The 21141-nt window shown below is 39.9% G+C and overlaps 1 protein-coding gene across 11 annotated transcripts in view; it reads right to left on the bottom strand.

Annotated features, from left to right (window-relative positions):
• ADGRV1 (adhesion G protein-coupled receptor V1) overlaps positions 1-21141 on the bottom strand; it is a 255607-nt gene that overhangs the window by 87561 nt on the left and 146905 nt on the right. For 10 of the 11 annotated variants that reach the window (XM_039348036.1, XM_039348042.1, XM_039348038.1 and 7 more), the window contains one exon: positions 20277-20377. In XM_039348036.1, coding sequence (XP_039203970.1) covers positions 20277-20377 — 101 coding nt within the window. Of the gene's footprint in view, positions 1-463; positions 573-20276; positions 20378-21141 lie in introns of those variants that run through there. The other variant, XM_039348047.1, reaches the window with a different exon arrangement.

The following is a 21141-nucleotide window of genomic DNA, read 5'->3' as shown; positions in this document are numbered from 1 at the left end:
CAGAAATGGCTGGTCAGGGCACGCGTGCATGGCCATGCATTCCCCCCCACTCGCGCTAGCACCCACAGCCCTGTTTGTGCATGGGTGCACACACATGCACACGCAGTAATTTGGAAGCTGCTCTCCCTTCCAGGCCGTGAGCTCGGAAAGGTTGGAGAACTCTGATCTAGAAATTTACATAATAATTACAAAAGGCAGTAGATCAGAGAAGCAGATGAACCTTCACAATTTGAAAATTAAATATTTAAAAACTTAATGAGAACATGAAAGTACAGCATTTGTGTTAGCTGGGTCAGATGTTTCTGAACATTTAAGACAACCAAAAATAGGCAGAGTATATGGAAAAATACAAGATTGCAAACCTTCTCATAGTAATACTATAATGATGGTTTTAACTAATATGAACCCATTAAATTATGTCACATTTAATGAATCCGTAAACAATATTATTAAGAGTGCAGTAATTGGACCTATTTACAAGAAAACACATCTAACAGACTAACTTCATTTCCGGCAATATAAATTACTCAATGCTGTTTATTTGTATTTGTTATTAATTCTTCTTTTCCTTCCTAAAAAAATAAAAAAAAGAGAGATATAATGAGCAAATCAGAACCTTCCGGAAACTGCAGCCCAATTTTTAACTGTTTCCCCCCCCCTTAATTCTAAAATATTGGTGTTCACTTTTAATTACATCAGAATGTACAATTATGTTTGTACGTGCAATGACTTAGAACACTTAGTTTAGGCAGGATCCAAACAATTCACAGTAATTATCACTCTGAGAATATTAGCTGTATGCTTTCATGATGAAAACTGCCATTCACGGAGGAAGACAAGAAAGAAGCCATGTTAGGCATCAAGCTAAAATTCTATAACAGATAATTTATTATGGAAATCAATAATTTATTTCTTATAAATAATGAAATGGAATAAAGATATCCTTAACCTCAGTATATTCATATCCATTTCATTTTCTTGGCAGTACTATAGAAGTAGTTTGCCACTGTTTTCTTTTGGAAGCTTTTTCAACTTCCCACTCTGCCCTATAGCTCTAGAATTGCTAGCGAGTCCCCTTCCCAAAATCCTAACTAACACCAATGCTACCACATGCTGAGGCTTTAAAATAAGTACAGGTAGTCCTTGTTTAGTGACTGTAATTGGTTCTGGAGATATTGTAGCTAAACAAGGAGAGAAAGAGAGAGAGAGAGAGAGAGAGAGAGAGAGAGAGAGAGAGAGAGAGAGAGAGAGATGTTGCAAAGATTACTGGTTGCTGCAATCTCATGTAGATAATTTTTCTCATAAATGTGTTTTCTGCCTCACCCATTTTTTCATTTTTGCCTCCTCGGAGGCAAGTGTGAGAAGCCACATTTCTCTTACAGTGGTAACAAATAGGATGAATTGGAAAACAATCAAATTATGAAAACTTCTGGAGTACATGCTACTTTCTCCTACTTAGTTGGAAGTCAATCTCAAATGAATGTAAAGATTGATACAGTAACCACTTTCTAAATCAGAGTTCCCCAACCTTTTCGGCTTTGCAGACTGGTGGGTGGGAGAAGGAGAGAGGGGATGGTTCCATGCGAGCAGTGGGCAAGCAGACATAACATGACCTCCTGATTCAGGACTAAATATACGAGGGCAATTCGGAAATAAACCTCTGTTTGGTTATCAATGACAGACACTCACAGATACAGAACTTTTAGTATACACATTAGAAAACTACATTACATTACTTTTCAACATAATCGCCATTCAAATTGAGGCACTTGTCATAATATCTTACAAGGTTTGAAATTCCTTCTGCAAAAAAATCTCCTGCCTGGAAATGAAGCTACCCTGTAACACAGGGGTAGTCAACCTTTTTATACCTACCACCCACTTTTGTATCTCTGTTAGTAGTAAAATTTTCTAACCACCACCGGTTCCACAGTAATGGTGATTTATAAAGTAGGGAAGTAACTTTACTTTATAAAATTTATAAAGCAGAGTTACAGCAAGTTGAAGCATATAATAATAATTACTTACCAAATACTTTATGTCGGACTTTCGCTAAATTTGGCAGAATAAATCTTTATAAAACAACTTACTATTGTTTTTATTTATACTTTGCATATATAGAAGCATGAAGTCTGATGAAATTACATTTAATTAATTAAATTATTAATGAGATCCCTGAGACTGATGCTGCGAAACTAAATACTGGATATCTGGCTCAATTTTTGTAAGGAACAAACGAAGGTCTGCTTTTTCGGAAATATTCAGGCGGTTTCTTTCCTTGGTCATAATATGATTAACAGCACAAAGCCTGATTCCACAAGATATGAGGTAGGGAAAGGTATCAATAAACTGAATATAATTTTCCACATATTTGAATATAAGACAGGAATTTTTTTACTTTGCCATAGGTTTTCATATCCACCACTATCGAATTTATGTTTACTTTCTTCATCATATCTAATTTCTAACAGTTCTTCTTGGCAAGTTATATCAGCCTCTTCAATATTTGCAGTAAAAGGATTTTTCATCCAGTCATACACCTTCAATTTCAAAATATCTTCAAATCGTTTTTCCATGTCCAATTTAAGTTCGTTGAGGTGGTTACTGAATCTGTCAATTTCTCCCTGGAGTTACATCATCTTTTATAGATGATAATTCAGGAAACTGATGAAATTCTCTCTTCAATAGATTATAACGAAGTAGTTCAAGTTTGTCAATAAATAATGACACAATACTTTGGCAACCTATAAGAGTTTTATTAGCTCCTTGAAGCTGCAAATTTACATCATGAAATCTCTTAAAAATATCTGCCAAATAAAAGGCATCATTCTTTACTGTTTTTAACTGTGGACAGATTGGTCTCATTATTACTTTCAAAAAATTGTATGACACTATCATATAATGTTACAAAACGAGCCAAAGATGTACCCTTTGACAGCCATTGAACTTCTGTGTGCAAAAATAACGTAATAAAATCTTCATTATTGTCCTGGCAAAGCTGTTGAAACATTCTATCATTTTTTTGCATTGGATTTGATCTTGTTTATGGCTCGAATTATTATAGTTAATGATGAATGGAGACTTGTACTTAGATGTTTTCCTACAAGATGTTGTCTGTGCACCACACAATGAATACATAAAACATTTGGCACTTCTTCCTTCAAATAAGCAATAAATCCATGATGCGACCTACCATTGATGGTGCTCCATCAGTAGTGCATGCAACAATATTATTCAAAGGAATATTATTTTTTATAAAGTATGATTTCACAGTATTAAATATAGATAATCCTCTTGTATATGTAATGAGATTTATTGCGAACAGCATTTCTTCTCGTAATGTATTGTTTTCATCAAATATATGCCATCAATAAAGCATTATTATCTGCAATGGTAGACTCATCCAATTGCATGGAAAATGAAGAGTTTTGGAGAATACTTTTTTTAAACATTAACTGCCATTTCTTCAATTCGTTGCTTTACTGTGCTATCACTTAGGGGCAACGTTTTTAAAATTTCAGGTATATCCTGATGCATTACTGTTGAGATAAATTCTTTTATAGAGGGTATTATTACAGTTTCTCCAATATTATAGCTTTTACCACTTTTTGCAATTAATTGTGAAATGCGATAAGCGACAATTAATCCATCTTCGTTCGCTGCATGTTGTTTCTTAAATGATGCAATGATTGTTGAACAATTTTGAAATTTTTTATATATTTCCTGAAAATATTCAATGGGCTTGTCCTTATCATTTGGATGCTTTGTAGAAAGATGTTCTCGCAATCGACTTGGCTTCATTAAATGATGTTTTATGACACAATAAACACATTGGATGTTGTTTATTTACAACAGATTCTATGAAACCCATCTTCAGATACTTTGGCAAATAGCCATGAGTGTATTTCTTTTTTTGAGACATGGACTCACAATATTTTGTTTGAAGCTGTAGGCATGTGCTCACTCTCACAAATCTAACTGCGTACTGACCAGTGCGACCGCAAACAAAAGAGCCTGTGCCATGTATCGTTGTCTGTGCATGCCTCTCGTGCATCGTGGATTGGGTTTGGGGAGGCGCCAGCTACCAGCTCTGCTTGTCTGTTACAGCTGGGTGGTGTGGGGGGAGATGCGCGAGCTATCCTGAGATGAGGCTCTTTTGTTTGCGGTCGCACTATACACCATTTAGTTTCCCTTACATAATGTGAACTAAACTTATGTGCGAGCGATACAAAAAGTATATTTTTGGAAATTTAAATTGTCACAGGGAATTTTATGAAAACCTAATGAAAATGTTTTTAAATAATGCTATGAAAATTTTTTAAAAAGTCAATTAAATTAAAAAAAGGAAAGTGCTTCAGTATCGGACAAAACCCCTACCGCCCACCATGAAAGCTAGAACGCCCACTAGTGGGCGGTAGGGACCAGGTTGACTACCACTTCTGTAACAGCGTCATGAAACGCATTGTCATAGTCAAAACAGTGTGATGCAAGCCACTGTTTCATGTGCCTGAAGAGGTGGTGGTTGCTTGGCACTAAATCTGGGCTATGGGGGGGGGATGATCAAAAACATCCCAATGGAACTGCTTCAAAAGTTCTTATGTGCATCTAGCAGTGTGTGGGTGAGCATTATCATCAACAAACACCACACTGGAAGTCAGCATGCCCCAACGCTTGTTATGGATGGCTCGTCTGTGTTTTTGTAATATTTCATAGTAGACCTCAATTGATGGTCGAACCATGCTCCATGAATTTCACTAGCAGTACTCCTTTGGCTTCCCAGAATATTGTTGCTATAACCTTTCTGGCAGACAATGTTTGCCGAGCTTTTGGGGGTTTCTTTCGTGAGTGCGTATGACACCATACCATTGATTGTTGTTTGCTTTCAGGGTTCACGCATGACAGCCAGGTCTCATCTCCAGTCACAATTCTGTTAAGAAATTGTTTTCCTTCCTCGGCATAATGCATGAGAAAGTCCAAAGCAGAACCTATTTAGTGTGTTTTGTGCTCCTCAGAAAGGCGTTTTGGTACCCAACAAGCACAGAACTTGTGGTATCCCAAATTTTCTGTCACTACCTTGCACAAAACAGTCCAAGAAATTTGAGGAAAGTGTAAAGAAAGTGCAGATATTGTGAACCAATGGACTTCACGGACCTTTTTATCAATTTTCTGCATGAGATAATCGCTGACTACAGAGGGGCAGCCACTTCTTGCCTCATTGTGCACGTCAGTTCATCCATCTTTAAACATGTGACACCATTGATTTACAACACCTTCACTCATCACATTTGGTCTGTAAACATTACACAGTTCATGATGAATCGCAGCTGCTGAAAGTTTTTTTCACACATAGGAATTGTATTACTGCAGGCACTTCATATTTGGTGGAATTTTCTATGGCAGGGTTCATTTTAAATTGATCTAGCGGATGAGTCAACTGCAACACAACCTTCTCCTTTCACTCCTCACTGCCTACTGAATTACTGCACATGGCGCCATAGGATGGGTATCGCTATCCCCACCTATTTCTTGCACATGCTCAAACAGAGGTTTATTTCCGAATTGCCCTCGTATATTTCTTCCTGATACAATGGTAAGAACTGAAAACATCACTTGGGATAGTAAGGTGGGTGGCATATAAATGTAATATTTTTTTTAAAAAAAATAAAAGGACATATTTTTCCTAAATTTGGAATTCATGGTAGAGGTGTCATTTTAAAAATAAAATCAAAAGGACTGATTTCAATGACCATCTTTAAGAAATGGTTTACAGTTAAGACAAAGTAACCAAATTTTAAGCATATATAGTACATATTCATATATACGTGTATATACTTGTGCATACACACACACACATACCTACACACATAGACATTTCTGCATGAGAACTAAAAAAAAACTCTTGCTAGATCAGGCCAAGACCTGGCTTCACCCAGCATTTTGTTTTTCACAGTATCCAACAGCTGCCTCTGGATAGTTTATAAGCAGGAGTTGACATCTATCCCTCAACTACTGTTGTTCCCTGCAACTGGTACTCAAAAGTCTGCTATTCCCTCTCTGGAAGTAACACTGAATCTTTGAGGATGAAGCCTGTTTATAGACCTGTGTTCCATGAATGTTTTTAATACCTCTTTAAAGTCATGTTAATTAGAAGCCATCAGCATGAACTGCACAGGTTAATTATGTGCTACATGAGAAAGTGCTTTCAGTGCCCTAAGTCCAGCATTTTAAGGAAAATTTCTCCCTGTCCACTTTCTTCAGACTATGCATGATTTACAATGTGATCAGAAATTTACTAAGTTGCCTCTCTTCAAGTTAGAGTCCCAAATATTGTAGCCTTGAATTTCTCCAACCCCATCATTTGGGTAGTCCTTATTGCCCTTTTGCACCTTTATTGCACCTGTTTCAAATATGGCATCAAGAATGGTTCTTCAGCTGTAGACATGCCATAGATTTGAACGATAGCCTTGCTGTAATGCCAGCTTTGTTTTCAGTCCCTTCCCTAATGAGCCACAGAATGGAATTTTCCTTTTTCATAGCTGCCACACACTGAGTCAACATCTTTTCTGAACTATTCCCTGTGATGCCCATGGTTTTTTTTTTCTTGATTACTAACAGACACTTATGCCAACATCACTAGACAAATAGAGCTGGGGGGGAGTTAATGTGTATCACTTTATACTTTCTTAAATGGATGGAATTTACCTAAGTATTCATTACCCAGTTTAAGGAGATTCCTGTGGAGCACAATCACCTTTGGATTTTATCACCCTGAATATTTCAGTATCGTCTGCAAACTTGGCCAAATATTTAGCACAGTATCCAGTTACAGTTCAGTGTTTCTGGTTAAACAAGTTTTAAAAAATGTTGAAGTGGCTGAAACACCACTAATGCAAAATTCAAACTACTAATAGTTTCAGTCACAATAATGCATATAACCAAAAATATAATACAAAATATAAATAAAAAATATTTAAGCTGCTTTAATGTTTTCAGTCATTTTCTTTTCACTGAATACTATATTTAAGAATGTGAGAATTCTTAAATTCTCATGACACATTCCTATGTTTGATATTTTCACTGCAGAAAAAATTCTGTTAAGCAAAAAAAATGAAAACTGATCATCTGAAATTAACAGTACCGAATTTCTAATTTTATCACTGAAATTTAATTTTCTGCACACAATCTTTACTAATTAGGCTTCACAAATCTATCAATATGAAATGACTAGTAATATTAAAATATATGCTTCTTAGTTTGGCCTGCTATTAATATAACTAAATGTGGACACATACAGATAACTCATTGCCATTTGCATAGAAAGACTTTGTCAGAATCCAATTATATTTCATCTTTAATTATCAAATATAGAAACTCCCAATTCTGCCATCTCTGGATTCTGCCATAAGAGGGAGAGAAGGGGGAGAACAAAGGGGCTTTATGGCCCTCACTTCCTTCAGTACACTTCAAAGGGCTGAATGTTGAATGTGTGTTTATTGTAACCTCGAAGTGTTAGCATACCAAAGGAGAGTATTTGCCTTTCATGTAGTTATCTGAAGTCTCCATCCAGACGGAAGAAAGAAGAAAAGGGGTGGAATTGTGATACTTGAAACTATCACTGGAAGGGGGGTTGATTGGGTGGGACTACTGGGGAACCCCTTAAAACCTTGAATGGAAGAGCTTGAACCCCAAGTCCTGTCTAGCATGCCTGCAACCATTTTCTCTTAATAAAGGATTCCTGTTGGAAGAATTATTCCAAGAGTTCTGTCTTCTTAAGATGCAAAGTGGGGTGGGTCCTTACATTAGACAGGACTTGCAAAATTAATCCACCTGGAAGGGAGACCCTTGCCGGGGGATTTTGCAAAAATTTACCATGTCAGACAATGAAGCAAGAGAGGGGGAAAACTCCCTGGAAAGAGAGCCGCTGACCCAGTTGGAACCTTGCCAGATGTTGGAATCCGAGAGGCCAGATTCCTCAGGAGAAGAAGTGGTGGAGACACAGGACCACAAGCCTCGCTGGTCGATGGGCGTTGGAAAGAAAAGTGAGTGGGGAAAGGAATCAAGAAAGGTGACCCTGAGACGGGGGACCAAGCAACCAGAATGGAAGCAGGAGATGGAGAAATCCCTGCACGCAAGTGAAGAGGGAGGAAGCTGGGCACCGTACTCAGACTGGATCCTAGAGAAAGCTATTGACCTGATGAAGAGAACTCTCAGCTCCCTAGGAGAGGAGAATACTGAGCCCTACGGCCGCCCCAGTTCCTGGAGCCACAAAGGGAGAGACACCGAGGGGGACGTGGAACCTGCAACCCCAGGGACATCTACTGATCCAGGAGCCCCCACCCCCTACCGGACCACAGATGGCAATCTGGACGGAAGACACTACCACCCACAACGGAGGCACCGATCCATTCCAAGACGTCCACCGTTGGAGGTGAAATTCAAAGGGGAGCCAACACGCTTGGGGTTTTTCCTAACCCAAGTCCTCAGCTACATGGAGGAATATGGGCAGGACATTCCCAGCGACAAAGCCCGCATCCGGATCGTGCAATCTGCCCTGGATGGACCAGCTGCGGATTGGGTAGTGAACTTGCATGACTCCAATGCCCCAGAACTCAGTAACTTCAACCGTTTCATGTCCTCTTTGAGAAGACGATTTGAAGACCCCCTGGCTGATCGCAAAGCCCGTGAAAGAATAACAACGATGAGGCAGGGCAAACGCCCAGTGGCTGAGTATACACAAGAATTCCGGGCCATTGCCAGCAAACTGAATTGGCCAGAAGACATCCTCCTTGGCCATTTCAAAGACGGACTAAACTATGATCTATATGATGCTTGCCTGCCCCGAGGGGACCCACATCGACTTGAGGAATGGTACGTCTTGGCAGAGGAAGCAGAGATCGACATATTGAAGAGGCACCGCCGAAGAAAACAATGGAGCCGCCCCCCGCCTGAGCTGACACACCAACCGGTGAAATCATCGGATACAGCCAAGAAGCAAATGGGGTGTTTCAAGTGCGGAAGAGAAGGGCATCGAGCTGTAGAATGCCGCTCAAAGGCCCCCCAGCACAACCCAGACAGATCCCCAATCAACAAACCCAGAGAGTATTCAGCTAAGCCAAAAGAAACAGCCATGAGAATGATGGAAATTGCAGAAACCCCCACCTCTGCTCACCAAGGGGAAAGAACTCCAGCCTACACCACAGGGACGGTGGATGCCTCAGATGACAGCTCGGAGGGCGAACCCCTGGTAAGTGGATGCATCACACCCATCTTCAAAACAGTGACTATATTAATCCCCCCCATGCCCGAAGCTGTGAAGGTGAAAGCCTTAATAGACTCTGGCTGCACCCGCTGCCTTATTAGCCCAACACTAGTGGGGAATCTGGGCATCCCATCCAGGAGACTGGAACAACCAATCTCATTTGGCCAGCTAGATGGATCCATAGCAGGGGGGGTGCCAGCTACCCTAGCCACTCTGCCAATACACCTCTCCCTGGGCAACCATGAAGAGGACTTAACGTTTGTGGTGACCCCAGGTATGGAATGCCCAATGATTCTAGGGATGGAATGGTTGAAAAAATGGAACCCCTGGGTAAATTGGAGGACGACAGAAATCAAATTCCCGAAGGGGGACCCTATGGACTTAAAACCCCAAGGGAGGCTACCAGAATCAAGAATAGAAAAAGCATCCATAGGAGAGGAAAAAAGATTAACAGAAATACCAGAGGAATATAGGGACCTTGCTGAAGTCTTCAGTGAGGAGAGGGCGAATGAGCTTCCCCCCCACCGACCCACAGACTGTACCATTGAATTCAAGCCTGGGGCAAAACTCCCGAAGCCCAGATTATACTCCATGAGCCCAAAGGAGAAGGAGGAAATGGAAAGATTTATAAAAAAAAACATGGAGAGAGGTTTCATTGAGCCAGCCAAGCCTAAAGTGGCTGCCCCGGTCCTTTTTAGAGAGAAGAAGGATGGCTCTTTACGTTTATGCGTGGATTATAGGGCCCTAAATACAATCAGTGAAAGCAACCTATACCCGCTGCCCCTCATGAAAGACATGCTGTCACACCTATCGAAAGGGAAAAATTTTTCTAAACTAGACCTAAGGGAAGCTTACTATCGAGTGAGAATCAAGGAAGGGGACGAATGGAAGACTGCATTTAACTGCCCCATGGGGTGCTATCAATTCAAAGTCTTGCCATTTAGATTACAAGGGGGCCCGGCAGTCTTTATGCAATTAATCAATGATGTTCTAAGGGAGCACCTATTTAAGGGGGTCCTTGTTTACTTGGACGACATTCTTATCTTTACTGAAACAAAAGAAGAACATGTCAAACTTGTCAGAGCGGTTTTAAAGAAGCTGCGAGCCGCTCACCTATATGCCAAACTCTCAAAATGCGAATTCCACCAGGAAAGGATAGACTCCCTAGGCTATCGCATATCCCCACAGGGTATTGAAATGGACCCGGAGAAGGTCAAAGCAGTACTAAATTGGGCACCACCCCGCACAAGAAAGCAACTACAAAGTTTCCTGGGCTTTGCAAATTTTTACCGCCAATTCATCCCCTCATTTGCACAGATAGCCTTGCCCCTCACTAATTTACTAAAAACGAAGGGAACATCCTCAGTAAAACCTAGCCAGCCACTAACATGGACAATGGAGTGCCAAGCAGCGTTTGAGAGACTAAAGAGACTTTTTTCTGCCGAACCAGTACTAAGGCACCCAGACATGGACAAGCCCTTCATAATACAGGCAGATGCAAGTGATGTGGCAGTGGGGGCTGTGCTATTACAAGAAAATGATGATACAGTATTGCAACCCTGTGCATATACATCCAAGAAACTCACGGAAACAGAACAGCACTGGCCCGTATGGGAGAAGGAGGCTTATGGGATACGTTGGGCATTACTCACGTGGCGACAGTTCCTGGAAGGCAACAAAATCCCCTTCCAGGTGTGGAGTGATCACAAAAATTTAGAAGCCCTGAAAACTTCCAGGAAACTCAATCCCAAACAAGTCCGCTGGTCCCAGCATTTTCACCATTCCAATTTAAGCTCAAACATTTACCAGGAAGAAAGAACTTCCTGGCAGATGCACTATCTCGCATGCCCCAATATAACAGCGCACGAACCACAGACTCTAGACCAATAATGGCAGAGTCACAACTGGCAGCACCAGTAACCACAAGAACCCAAGCCAAAATCAAACCACAACTGGACAGCCAAACTGGGATTGAATTCAGAAAAAGTTTGGAAACAGATGAATGGTTCCAGAAAAACAAACATGTGTGCACAATGAGAGACGGGTTGCCTTGGGTAGGGGAAAAGTTATATATACCAACAACTCAAAGACTAACTTTCATGCACCTTTGCCATGACACAAAATCAGCAGGGCATTTTGGATTTGTAAAAACTTTACACTTAATTAAACGGCAATTTTGGTGGCCATCAATAAAAAAGGACATAGAAAGTTATGTTGCCAGCTGCCCAACCTGTGCATCAGCAAAGAGGTTGCAAGGGAAATCGCCAGGGCTATTACAACCAGTGGCAAGTCCCTCAGCCCCCTGGAGGGAAATAGCCATGGATTTTATAGTGGAATTGCCAGAAAGCAATGGGAATACTGTTATCTGGACAGTCACGGACCTATTTTCCAAACAGGTGCACTTTATCCCTTGCCAAAAAATTCCCACTGCAAAGGCCTTAGCAAAACTTTTCATCCAGCACATTTACAGATTGCACGGGGCACCCCAACGCATCATCTCTGATAGGGGAGTGCAATTACGTCTGCATTTTGGAAGGAATTTTTATCCCTCTTAGGGACCACTCAGGGATTGACATCTAGCCACCACCCTCAAGGAGATGGACAAGCGGAACGCTGCCAGTCGGTACTTGAGCAATATTTGAGATGTTTTTTAAATTTCCAACAGAGTGATTGGACGGACTTACTTCCTTTTGCAGAAGTTGCCTACAATAATGCAGTCCACTCCAGCACAGGCTACACTCCTTTTCAAATAGCCAACGGCCAAAGTTTCAACCCTATGCCAGAGTTAACCCCAAAAGAACCAACGATCCCTTCACTGAAAGAATGGATGGAAAACCTACAAAACACCTGGCCAATAGTCAGAAAATCACTAGATGAAGCTAGGCGGGCATACAAAGCACAAGCCGATAAAAAAAGGGTTGAGCCTACACCATTCATTATAGGAGAAATGGTGTACTTATCTACAAAATACCTAAAGTCCCTACAGCCCTGTAAAAAACTTGGACCAAAATATATAGGACCTTTTCCAATTAAAAGAATCATAAATCCAGTAACAGTAGAATTGGAATTACCCAAAAACCTCAGGCAAATACACCCAATTTTTCATTGCAGCTTGCTGAAAAGAGAGCATCAGTCACATCTACGGCCAAAAATCCCCCCACCACCACCTCCACTCATGGTGGAGGGTGAACAACACTTCGAAATAAAGGAAGTCCTGGATTCTAGGAGATATCATGGGGCAACTCAGTACCTAGTTGCCTGGAAACACCTCCCTGCCTCACAAAATGAGTGGGTCCATAAACGTCATGTCAGAGCCCCGAAGCTATTGAAGAAGTTTCACACAGAGTATCCTAACAAGCCTGACTAAATTTTATACTTATGTTTTCTTTCAGGTGGATCTCTCTTATTGTTAAGAGGGGCCGGATGTCAGAATCCAATTATATTTCATCTTTAATTATCAAATATAGAAACTCCCAATTCTGCCATCTCTGGATTCTGCCATAAGAGGGAGAGAAGGGGGAGAACAAAGGGGCTTTATGGCCCTCACTTCCTTCAGTACACTTCAAAGGGCTGAATGTTGAATGTGTGTTTATTGTAACCTCGAAGTGTTAGCATACCAAAGGAGAGTATTTGCCTTTCATGTAGTTATCTGAAGTCTCCATCCAGACGGAAGAAAGAAGAAAAGGGGTGGAATTGTGATACTTGAAACTATCACTGGAAGGGGGGTTGATTGGGTGGGACTACTGGGGAACCCCTTAAAACCTTGAATGGGAGAGCTTGAACCCCAAGTCCTGTCTAGCATGCCTGCAACCATTTTCTCTTAATAAAGGATTCCTGTTGGAAGAATTATTCCAAGAGTTCTGTCTTCTTAAGATGCCTCTTATTTTGTTTGCTGTTTAAAATATAAGATGGTTCTATCCAATAAAGTTTATAGACTATAATTATGTATTAGTTGCTTTAAAAAGTAACATGTGCTGGCTCTAATCAGTAAAAAATATAGACAATGGCATCTGAATTTACTATGCAGAATAATAACTGGAAGGAATTATAGAAAGGCATGGTTTCCTGTATGCCTGAAACCTAAAGATGCCTGACTTCCCATGTAACTATGATCATGTGGATTGGATCCAAATTTAGTCATATTTAGGGCAGACACACTGATACCAGTGAAATCTTTGTTACACATGACTGAATTAAGTACTACTGATTTCATAGTTGATTGAATAAGCTGACTGGAAATGAATAAGTCTGAATTTCCTTATCCACTGGGTGCAATTTTTATTAAATGGCTAAATTATACAGGTAATCCTCAACTTACAAACATAATTGGGATCAGAATTTCCTTTGTAAGTTGTTGCAGTTTAAATCAAAGTAATGATGCGAGCTTCAATTTTATGATCATTGTTACTGCAGTTGTAAGTTGTGTCACCATGGTTGTAAGTCAAGTCGTGTGGTTGTAAGTGCAAATCCAGCTTAATGAATGTTTTTTTAAAAAACCAGAAATGGCAAAACTATCAGAAATCATAATCACATGACCACAGGATGCTGCAACCAATTGTAAATGTGAGCTGTCTGCAAAGTGCCCAAATTGCAATGACATGGCTGTGGAGCATGGGTGACAATTGTACGTTCAAATTTAGACTTTAACTGACTTTTTTGGGGGGGAGGCCTTTGTTAATTCAAGGTGTAATTAAGCAAAAGGTTGTAAATCAAGAACTACCAGTAAATTGGTCACACTGTGTCTGAAACTTATATAGAACATAGAATCATAAGACTGGAAGTGCCCTTAGAGGTCTTTTAGTCCAACCCCTTATAAAGGCAGGAGACCTTATACCAGTGGTTCTCAACCTTCCCAATGCCACGACCCCAACCATGTGGTCGTAAGTTGAGGACTACCTGTATTTCCCTGTGGGCGGGGCAGGAGGAGGCACGCACACTCCGCCTCCTCTCCTGCGGCTGCACACGGGCTGTTGCCCAGCAACCGCCTCAGCCCGGGAGCACTGTGCATGCGTGGTGCTGCCCCCTGTGCCAGCCGAGGTGTAGCTGGCAAGCGGCAGTGATGGCGCAGGCCAACCACTGGCTGGGCCACCAGCTGGCCCAGCCCAAGGGAGGTAAGGCACCCGCCAGGCCCCACGCGCGCCAACAACCCTCCCTGCACCCGCCTCTGCCCCGCTAGCCTTACCTTGGCCACCACACATTCGGTGCGGCAGCAGGCAGGCCCAGGTGCTTCTGGGCAGCCATGGCATGTGGCAGCGAGGGCACAGGCCGACCACCGGCTGGGCCACCAGCTGGCCCAGCCCAAGGGAGGTAAGGCACCCGCCGGGCCCCACGTGCACCAGCAACCCTCCCTGTGCCCGCCGGCCTCCCACCTCCCACCCCTGGCCCTCTTTTACTTACATTTAGTAGTTGCTCAGCAGGGAGGGGTGGAAACATCCAGAAAGCTTGCCTTAGCTGCAGACAACTTACAGCACTGTTTGCAGACTGGGACTTTTGGCGGGCTCAGCAGGGCAGAGACAGCCTGGACAATTCCTATTGGCTTTTGAAAGCCAATAGAATTAGACTCTATTCAAGAGAGTCTATTCTATTGGCTTTCAAAAGCCAATAGAATAAGAGGGAGTAGCACAGCTAAGGAAAAGGGGGAAAAATGGCAGACTGTGAAATGGTCGTTCAACCCCAAATGGGGTCGTGACCCACAGGTTGAGAACCACGGCCTTATACCATCCTGATCAAATGATTGTCCAGCCTATTTTGAAAATGTCCAGTACAGAAAATTGTGACAGCAAGTTACAGAAATTTTGAGAAAGAGTATATTGTTATTACATATAAAACAATCCACTTTTCATTATCTTTGCAAATTTTTCTTGTTGTTTGCTTTTCAGTTTATTGTGATAAAAATTAATCAAAGGTGAAAAAAGAGATCTACAATCAAGTAGTGAGACAGTATTGGTCATTCAAAACTTTATAATATTGACAAGACTAATGGTGTGATATAATCATATACTGTATCTGAAAAACAATGAAACCAATCTGCAATGGTATAGCTTTGCACTGAAAATTATCTGCACTTCTCATTATCATATTCAGAACTTTGTTTCATCAAAATGCTTTCTCATATATATTGCAGTAAGTTTCAATGGAAATACCATGAATTCTTCCAAATTATGTTATATGAAATAATAGAATAACAACATGTATGAAGATTTAAGGAACAATTGTTAAATGTTATGGCAATGAACATGCAACAGTATTCTGGCAATCAGTTCTGACTGCACACTGTAAAAATGGGGACATAAAATAAGGGAAAGAGCCAAGGTAAGCACTTCTGTTGAAGAGACAAGGTGCCCCTTTCAAAAAGGCAAAAAAGAAATAAAACAAAAACCTCACAGTAGAAATCCTTCACAGGAACTAAGTTCAGGATGTTTACATTTCATACTCTTTCTCAGTAGGATAGAAAGATGTATTAAAAATTGGCTGAAAATAAGATGTTATGTAAATGCCGCATAATATCCTGTTGTAACAAAATGTTCAGACTTTTCAACATTCAATAAATATTCTCCTTGTTTGTTTCTTTATTGTGTCTTTGCATTCTGTGTAATAATTACTTAATAAACTCAGGTTACTATAAGCAGGAAATGAGACTTTGAACCTCTCCCATCCTTTTGCCCATTAACTTGCCAACTTCCATCGATAACATTTGCTGAGACTTGAAAATCTTAATATTGTACAGACCAAAAAAAGTGGTATGGTATGGTGGTAGAAGCAATGGGATGAAAAATACTGGGATCCACTCCCCCAAAGTCTCAACATTCGCACATTTCTGTGCCAGCTTCAGATTTGGAAAACAGTTAAATAAACAAGAAAATCTCTAAATATATTCCTTCCCTTTGCAGTTTTTGAAAAATAACACAGAAGAAGACAGATGATGCAAACATCCCTCCATTCTCATGTCTACCATGTCAGATGATGTCAGCCCTTTGAGATAATCCAAACAAGAGACCAAAACCATGAAAACTATATTGTACAGAACCTTATAAGTCTGAAAGTATGTCTCCCTCCCTACCTTTAGTTTCTAGAGAACTGGGGGGGGGGAGTCAATTCTGCTTTCTCCACCCCATCCCTCCATTGGATTTGGATTTCTCTTCTCAGACTGTTGTCTAGGCTATGGCTCTTCCTCCTGTCTCTCAAATTTATTCTCACAAACCATTATATCTGGTAACCAGCTGGGCAATAGAAATGCTAAACAGTTGTGCTCCATTAGGTTTTCTTACAGTTTTTCTTATTTAATTTATCCATCTAAAAATTATTGACATCACCCATTATTTTTTAGCTTTGCTTTTAGTTTTTAATGTTTTAAATAATAATGATTGTAATTATTTACATTTTTTTTAATTTTGTTGCATGCTGCCCAGAGTAATTTGTTTTGTGAAATGGATAGCTGCAGAAATTTGAAGAATAAATAAATAGATAAATCCAATATAAAACAGATGGAGGGTGGGAAGATGGAAACAAACAAACTCAGGCAGGTGTATTGAATTATTTTGCATTATTTTCATGCTTCTTCCATGCCCTTTATAGAAAACCGTTTTTACAAGTGACACACTTTTGCATGACAACAGCTCCAAAACTGTTTGTAAAGAAATGGAGCATTATGGTAAAAATAATAAATAAACAGAGCTGTTTATTTCAGATGATATTCATATAATGTTAATAACTCAAAATTAGAAAATGAAGTTGATGAGCTTACTAAGCTATTATAAACCATCTTCTGTTAAGTATGTAAGCTTGAAGGAGCATATAGAGAACACAAAGATTTATCCATATTAGAATTCAAATAAAGGAGAATTTATAATCTATGAAATATTAGCCTTTGTTCATCCACAATCAAATCAATATGTACAAAAAACATATAGTCCTATAGCTCAAGTTTGGGGCAATTTAACCAATTTACATAATCTCAAGGAACAAATAAGCCTTTGTAAAGTAGTATTTTGTCTATTGCCTCAATAAAACATTTAACTAGGAAAATAGATTTCTAATACACCAGGGGAAAGATTTCACTGCCACCTGCTGGTTTTGATAGCTAATATCTATGTAACCTATCTAAGTAAGGAAATAATTGTACTGAGCCTGAAGAATTTCAGAAATGGCACTTTAAATCGCACTTTTGACACAAAATGGAAATGTTTGGTGGTATGTTCAAAGGTATACAGCACATGCATCAACTGCTCATTCTCCTTCTGATTAGAAAGATATTGTTCCTGTGGTTTCTCCTTGCTTTTTCCAAGTGAATATCACTGAGCTTGAGCACATTTGTAGAAAATGTTGCTGTTTTAAACATTTGAAAATGTAAATTCAACAAGCAATTGCATTTACCTCTAGAAACTGATCAAGGGCCAATTCATTTTTGAAATATGTAGATGAGAGGTGTTCTAGTTACATAATGAATTTATATAACATATTCAATATGTTATATTGATGGTTTATAATAGCTTCTAGAAGCACGAAACCGAAAACACCAGCCTGAAGATGACGAATGAGACTTTGTCGAAACGTCGCCAAGACACTTCCAATTTGACTGGAGAGAAAACCCGAATAACCAAAGATTATATATATATATATATATATATATATATATATATATATATATATAATCTTTGGTTATTCAAGAATATTGGTAAAAATGCGACTCCCAGGCATAATTATGTCTCCCACCACAACATGTGGACGCTGGAATAGAGGCTACGGACTCCCCGCGCACGGAGAAAGAAAGGGAGGGGGCGCCTGATATAGATGATCTACGCACCGCCCAACAACCCCATGTGAGGCTCACACACCCCCAGGAGGGAGGAAGCGATACCAGTGGAGCCGGAACACCTAAAAGACTTGTTAAAATCTCGGAGTTTGCGGTTGCCCATAGCAACGAGGAGGAGCATCCCACATGGAGAGGGGAGAGAAAGCATAGAATGACAACCCACTCGATCAGTAAGGGGAGGAGTAATGAGAGCGGTTTGAGTGCCAAACAACGGGAGGGAAAGGATGTAAGGAGAACTGGGGTGGGGAATAAAGACATGATTGCTGAGGCATACCATACTCAGATAAGAGCTGTTGACACGACAAAGGAGGAGAGAGGTATACAATTGGGAAGGGATATTAACCCACAGTTAGTGGAACCCTATCCCCATCATAAGACACAAGAAAACATCAGATTGAATCCTCCCCCCGATACGGCAGGCGTTGGTATTATCGGAAGAGGAGGGGATGCAAGGTTACTAATGCCTCCAAAGACCAATAGTGGAGGGATAGGGAAGGGCATCCAAAGAAAAGAACATAACGTTATAGACACATCTTGGTTATCAGCTGGCCAATCAGGGCCAGTAACACAGTCTAGGAGCCATGCGCAAACGTTACTTGAACCTACTTAAACCACCTTTATTGTAATGGCCTTTTAGCCCTGACGATGCTGGAGAGTTCCCCCAGCGAAAGCTTGGCAACTTTTTAGTATAAGTATATTTTTAGTAAAGTATTCTTACTTCAACCCTCCCGGTGATCGTATTTTATTCTTTTATTCATATATATATATATATATATATAGATAGATAGATAGATAGATAGATAGATAGATAGATAGATAGAGAGAGAAAGGGGGGATGGTCTTTACACTATTTATTTATTAATCACATTTATATGGTCTCCTATATCACAAAAATGACTCTGAGTGGAATACAATAATCAACAAAACTGCAAACATATTAAAAAGTATTATAAAATATAAATATAATTAAAACTGAAAAATACTATAAAAATAAAATATACAACCCACAGGAAGAGAATATAAAGTATCTGTGGTTTCCTCAGAACCCCAGGAATGGTGAGATAACCAGGTCTTGTGGGCCTCCCTGAATGATAGAAAGGATGGAGCGAACCTGAGTTTTAGGAAGAGAACATTTCATAGGGCAAGTGCCACAGCAGAGAGCCCCCCTGGGACCCACCTGATAAGAGGTCTCTGAACATGTTAGATATAATGTCAGAAAAAACCAGAGAGCTGTATTCACTATTTGTAGTGAATAAAGATGATGGCCTTAAAGGGCAGAGGGAAAATCAATTTCCAAGGCAACATTTAGATAAATGAGGCTTGAGTCCAGGCCAAGAAAGTAGTTTACAAAAATCTCAGACTGTTTCCCCCTCCCACCACATTAATTCTCATGAAGGGGAGGGTAGGAAAGCACATTCAGACTTTCTGTGATTCTGTTACTATACTGTAGCTGTTTTAATAAAAATGATATGGTGTCTGCTTCTTAATCTGGTCTATATCATATGGCTGACAAATTATTATCTAAAATTTATCTAATTATTATTAATTCTTCACTTCTATCTTGATGCTCCTTGCTCCTGAGATAAGAAGAACCCCTTAGCTTGCTGGCATTACATGTACTGGAGATTATTCTATCCCACCAGAAAACCTCTTCTCCAAAGCACCTGAGAGCAGAAGTAGTAACTGATGGAAACTTTGAAGAAGAGAAGCAACCTAGAACTAAGAAGAAATTGCCTGATAGTGAGAACAGTTACCGTAAATGCCGGCGTACAAGGCGACCTGGCGTATAAGACGACCCCCGTCTTTATAGCCGGGCCGCATTCCTAGAACGTCGTCTTATACGCCGGAAACTACCAGTATTTCCGGTGTATAAGACGACTCGGCGTATAAGACGACCCCCGTCTTTGGCGCCGATTTCAGCGCTCGCGGAAGTCGCCTTATACGCCGGCATTTACGGTAACCAGCGGGAAGGCTTGCCTCCAGAAGTTGTGGGTGTTCCATCACTGAAGGTTTTTAAGAGGTGATTGAACAGCCATTTGTCTGGAATGGCATAGGGTCTCCTGCTTGAGCAGGGGATTGGTCTAGAAGACCTCCAAGATCCCTTCTAACTCTATTATTCTGTATATAGAATGAAACTGGGTATAAACTAAGACATGGGATAATATGGCTATAGAGAGCTTTATATTAAATTAAACATGTTCCTACCTGAGTACCCAAGCAGGCAACCATCATATGAGTGAGGAGTTTAGCAGCAAACATTGATGTTCTGGTACATAAGAAATATGAAAATATAGCCAAGATGAAGCCTGTTTTAACCAAATAAAAGTAGAATTCAATTACTCAATTAGCCAAATGATTCAGATCATTTCATAAATTGCAGACCAAGGTATGCACAGCAAGACAAGGTTTTGTCCAAATGGTAACAACCTGAGGTCATGATGTACAATAGAAGGTCATAATGCCACAAAGCAATGTCACAATACAAGCATAAAAAAGGCAGAGTTTAAGTTGCAAAACTGTAATGTTAATCATTTCTGCCACCAATTGCAGCTTGGTGGATGTTCTTGACTTCTCCTGTTTCTAAGTACTTTTATTGCATTTACTTTTATTGCATTATTGCATTTCTAAGTACTTTTATTGCATTTATAGAAAATTTATCTTCTGGAATTCATAACCTGCAGGACTATATATTGAAGTAACTATATAACACAGAACTATTTAATTTAATAAGCTATTTGGCTACTTTTGGAAGAACAGTGGTATAATAACTAAACAAATTCCATTTTTTTATGAATTTCAATCACTTTTGTACTATTATCCTTCTAGGATATATTACATTTGTCAAATATAATTATCTTAAATAAACATCTAAATAGTAAATACCTTAACTAAAATATAATGTGTGAATGTCCCCTAAGTGTATAGAAATAAAATTAGAAATTTGAGCAGTAATCTTTGGGCAAAAGTTATCCACTTTTAACTACTTAGAAAGAAATGAATTCTAATTAGCTGGAATAAGTTATATCAACTGAGACTTTCTTGACTAATAACCAAAGGAAGCATAAATTCT

This window comes from Crotalus tigris, unplaced genomic scaffold, assembly GCF_016545835.1.
Source record: "Crotalus tigris isolate CLP2741 ecotype Arizona unplaced genomic scaffold, ASM1654583v1 scf7180000018115.866842, whole genome shotgun sequence".
Lineage (NCBI taxonomy): Eukaryota > Metazoa > Chordata > Lepidosauria > Squamata > Viperidae > Crotalus > Crotalus tigris.
The sequence above is the reverse complement of the archived record's forward strand: the minus strand, read 5'-3'. Positions and strand labels throughout refer to the sequence as shown.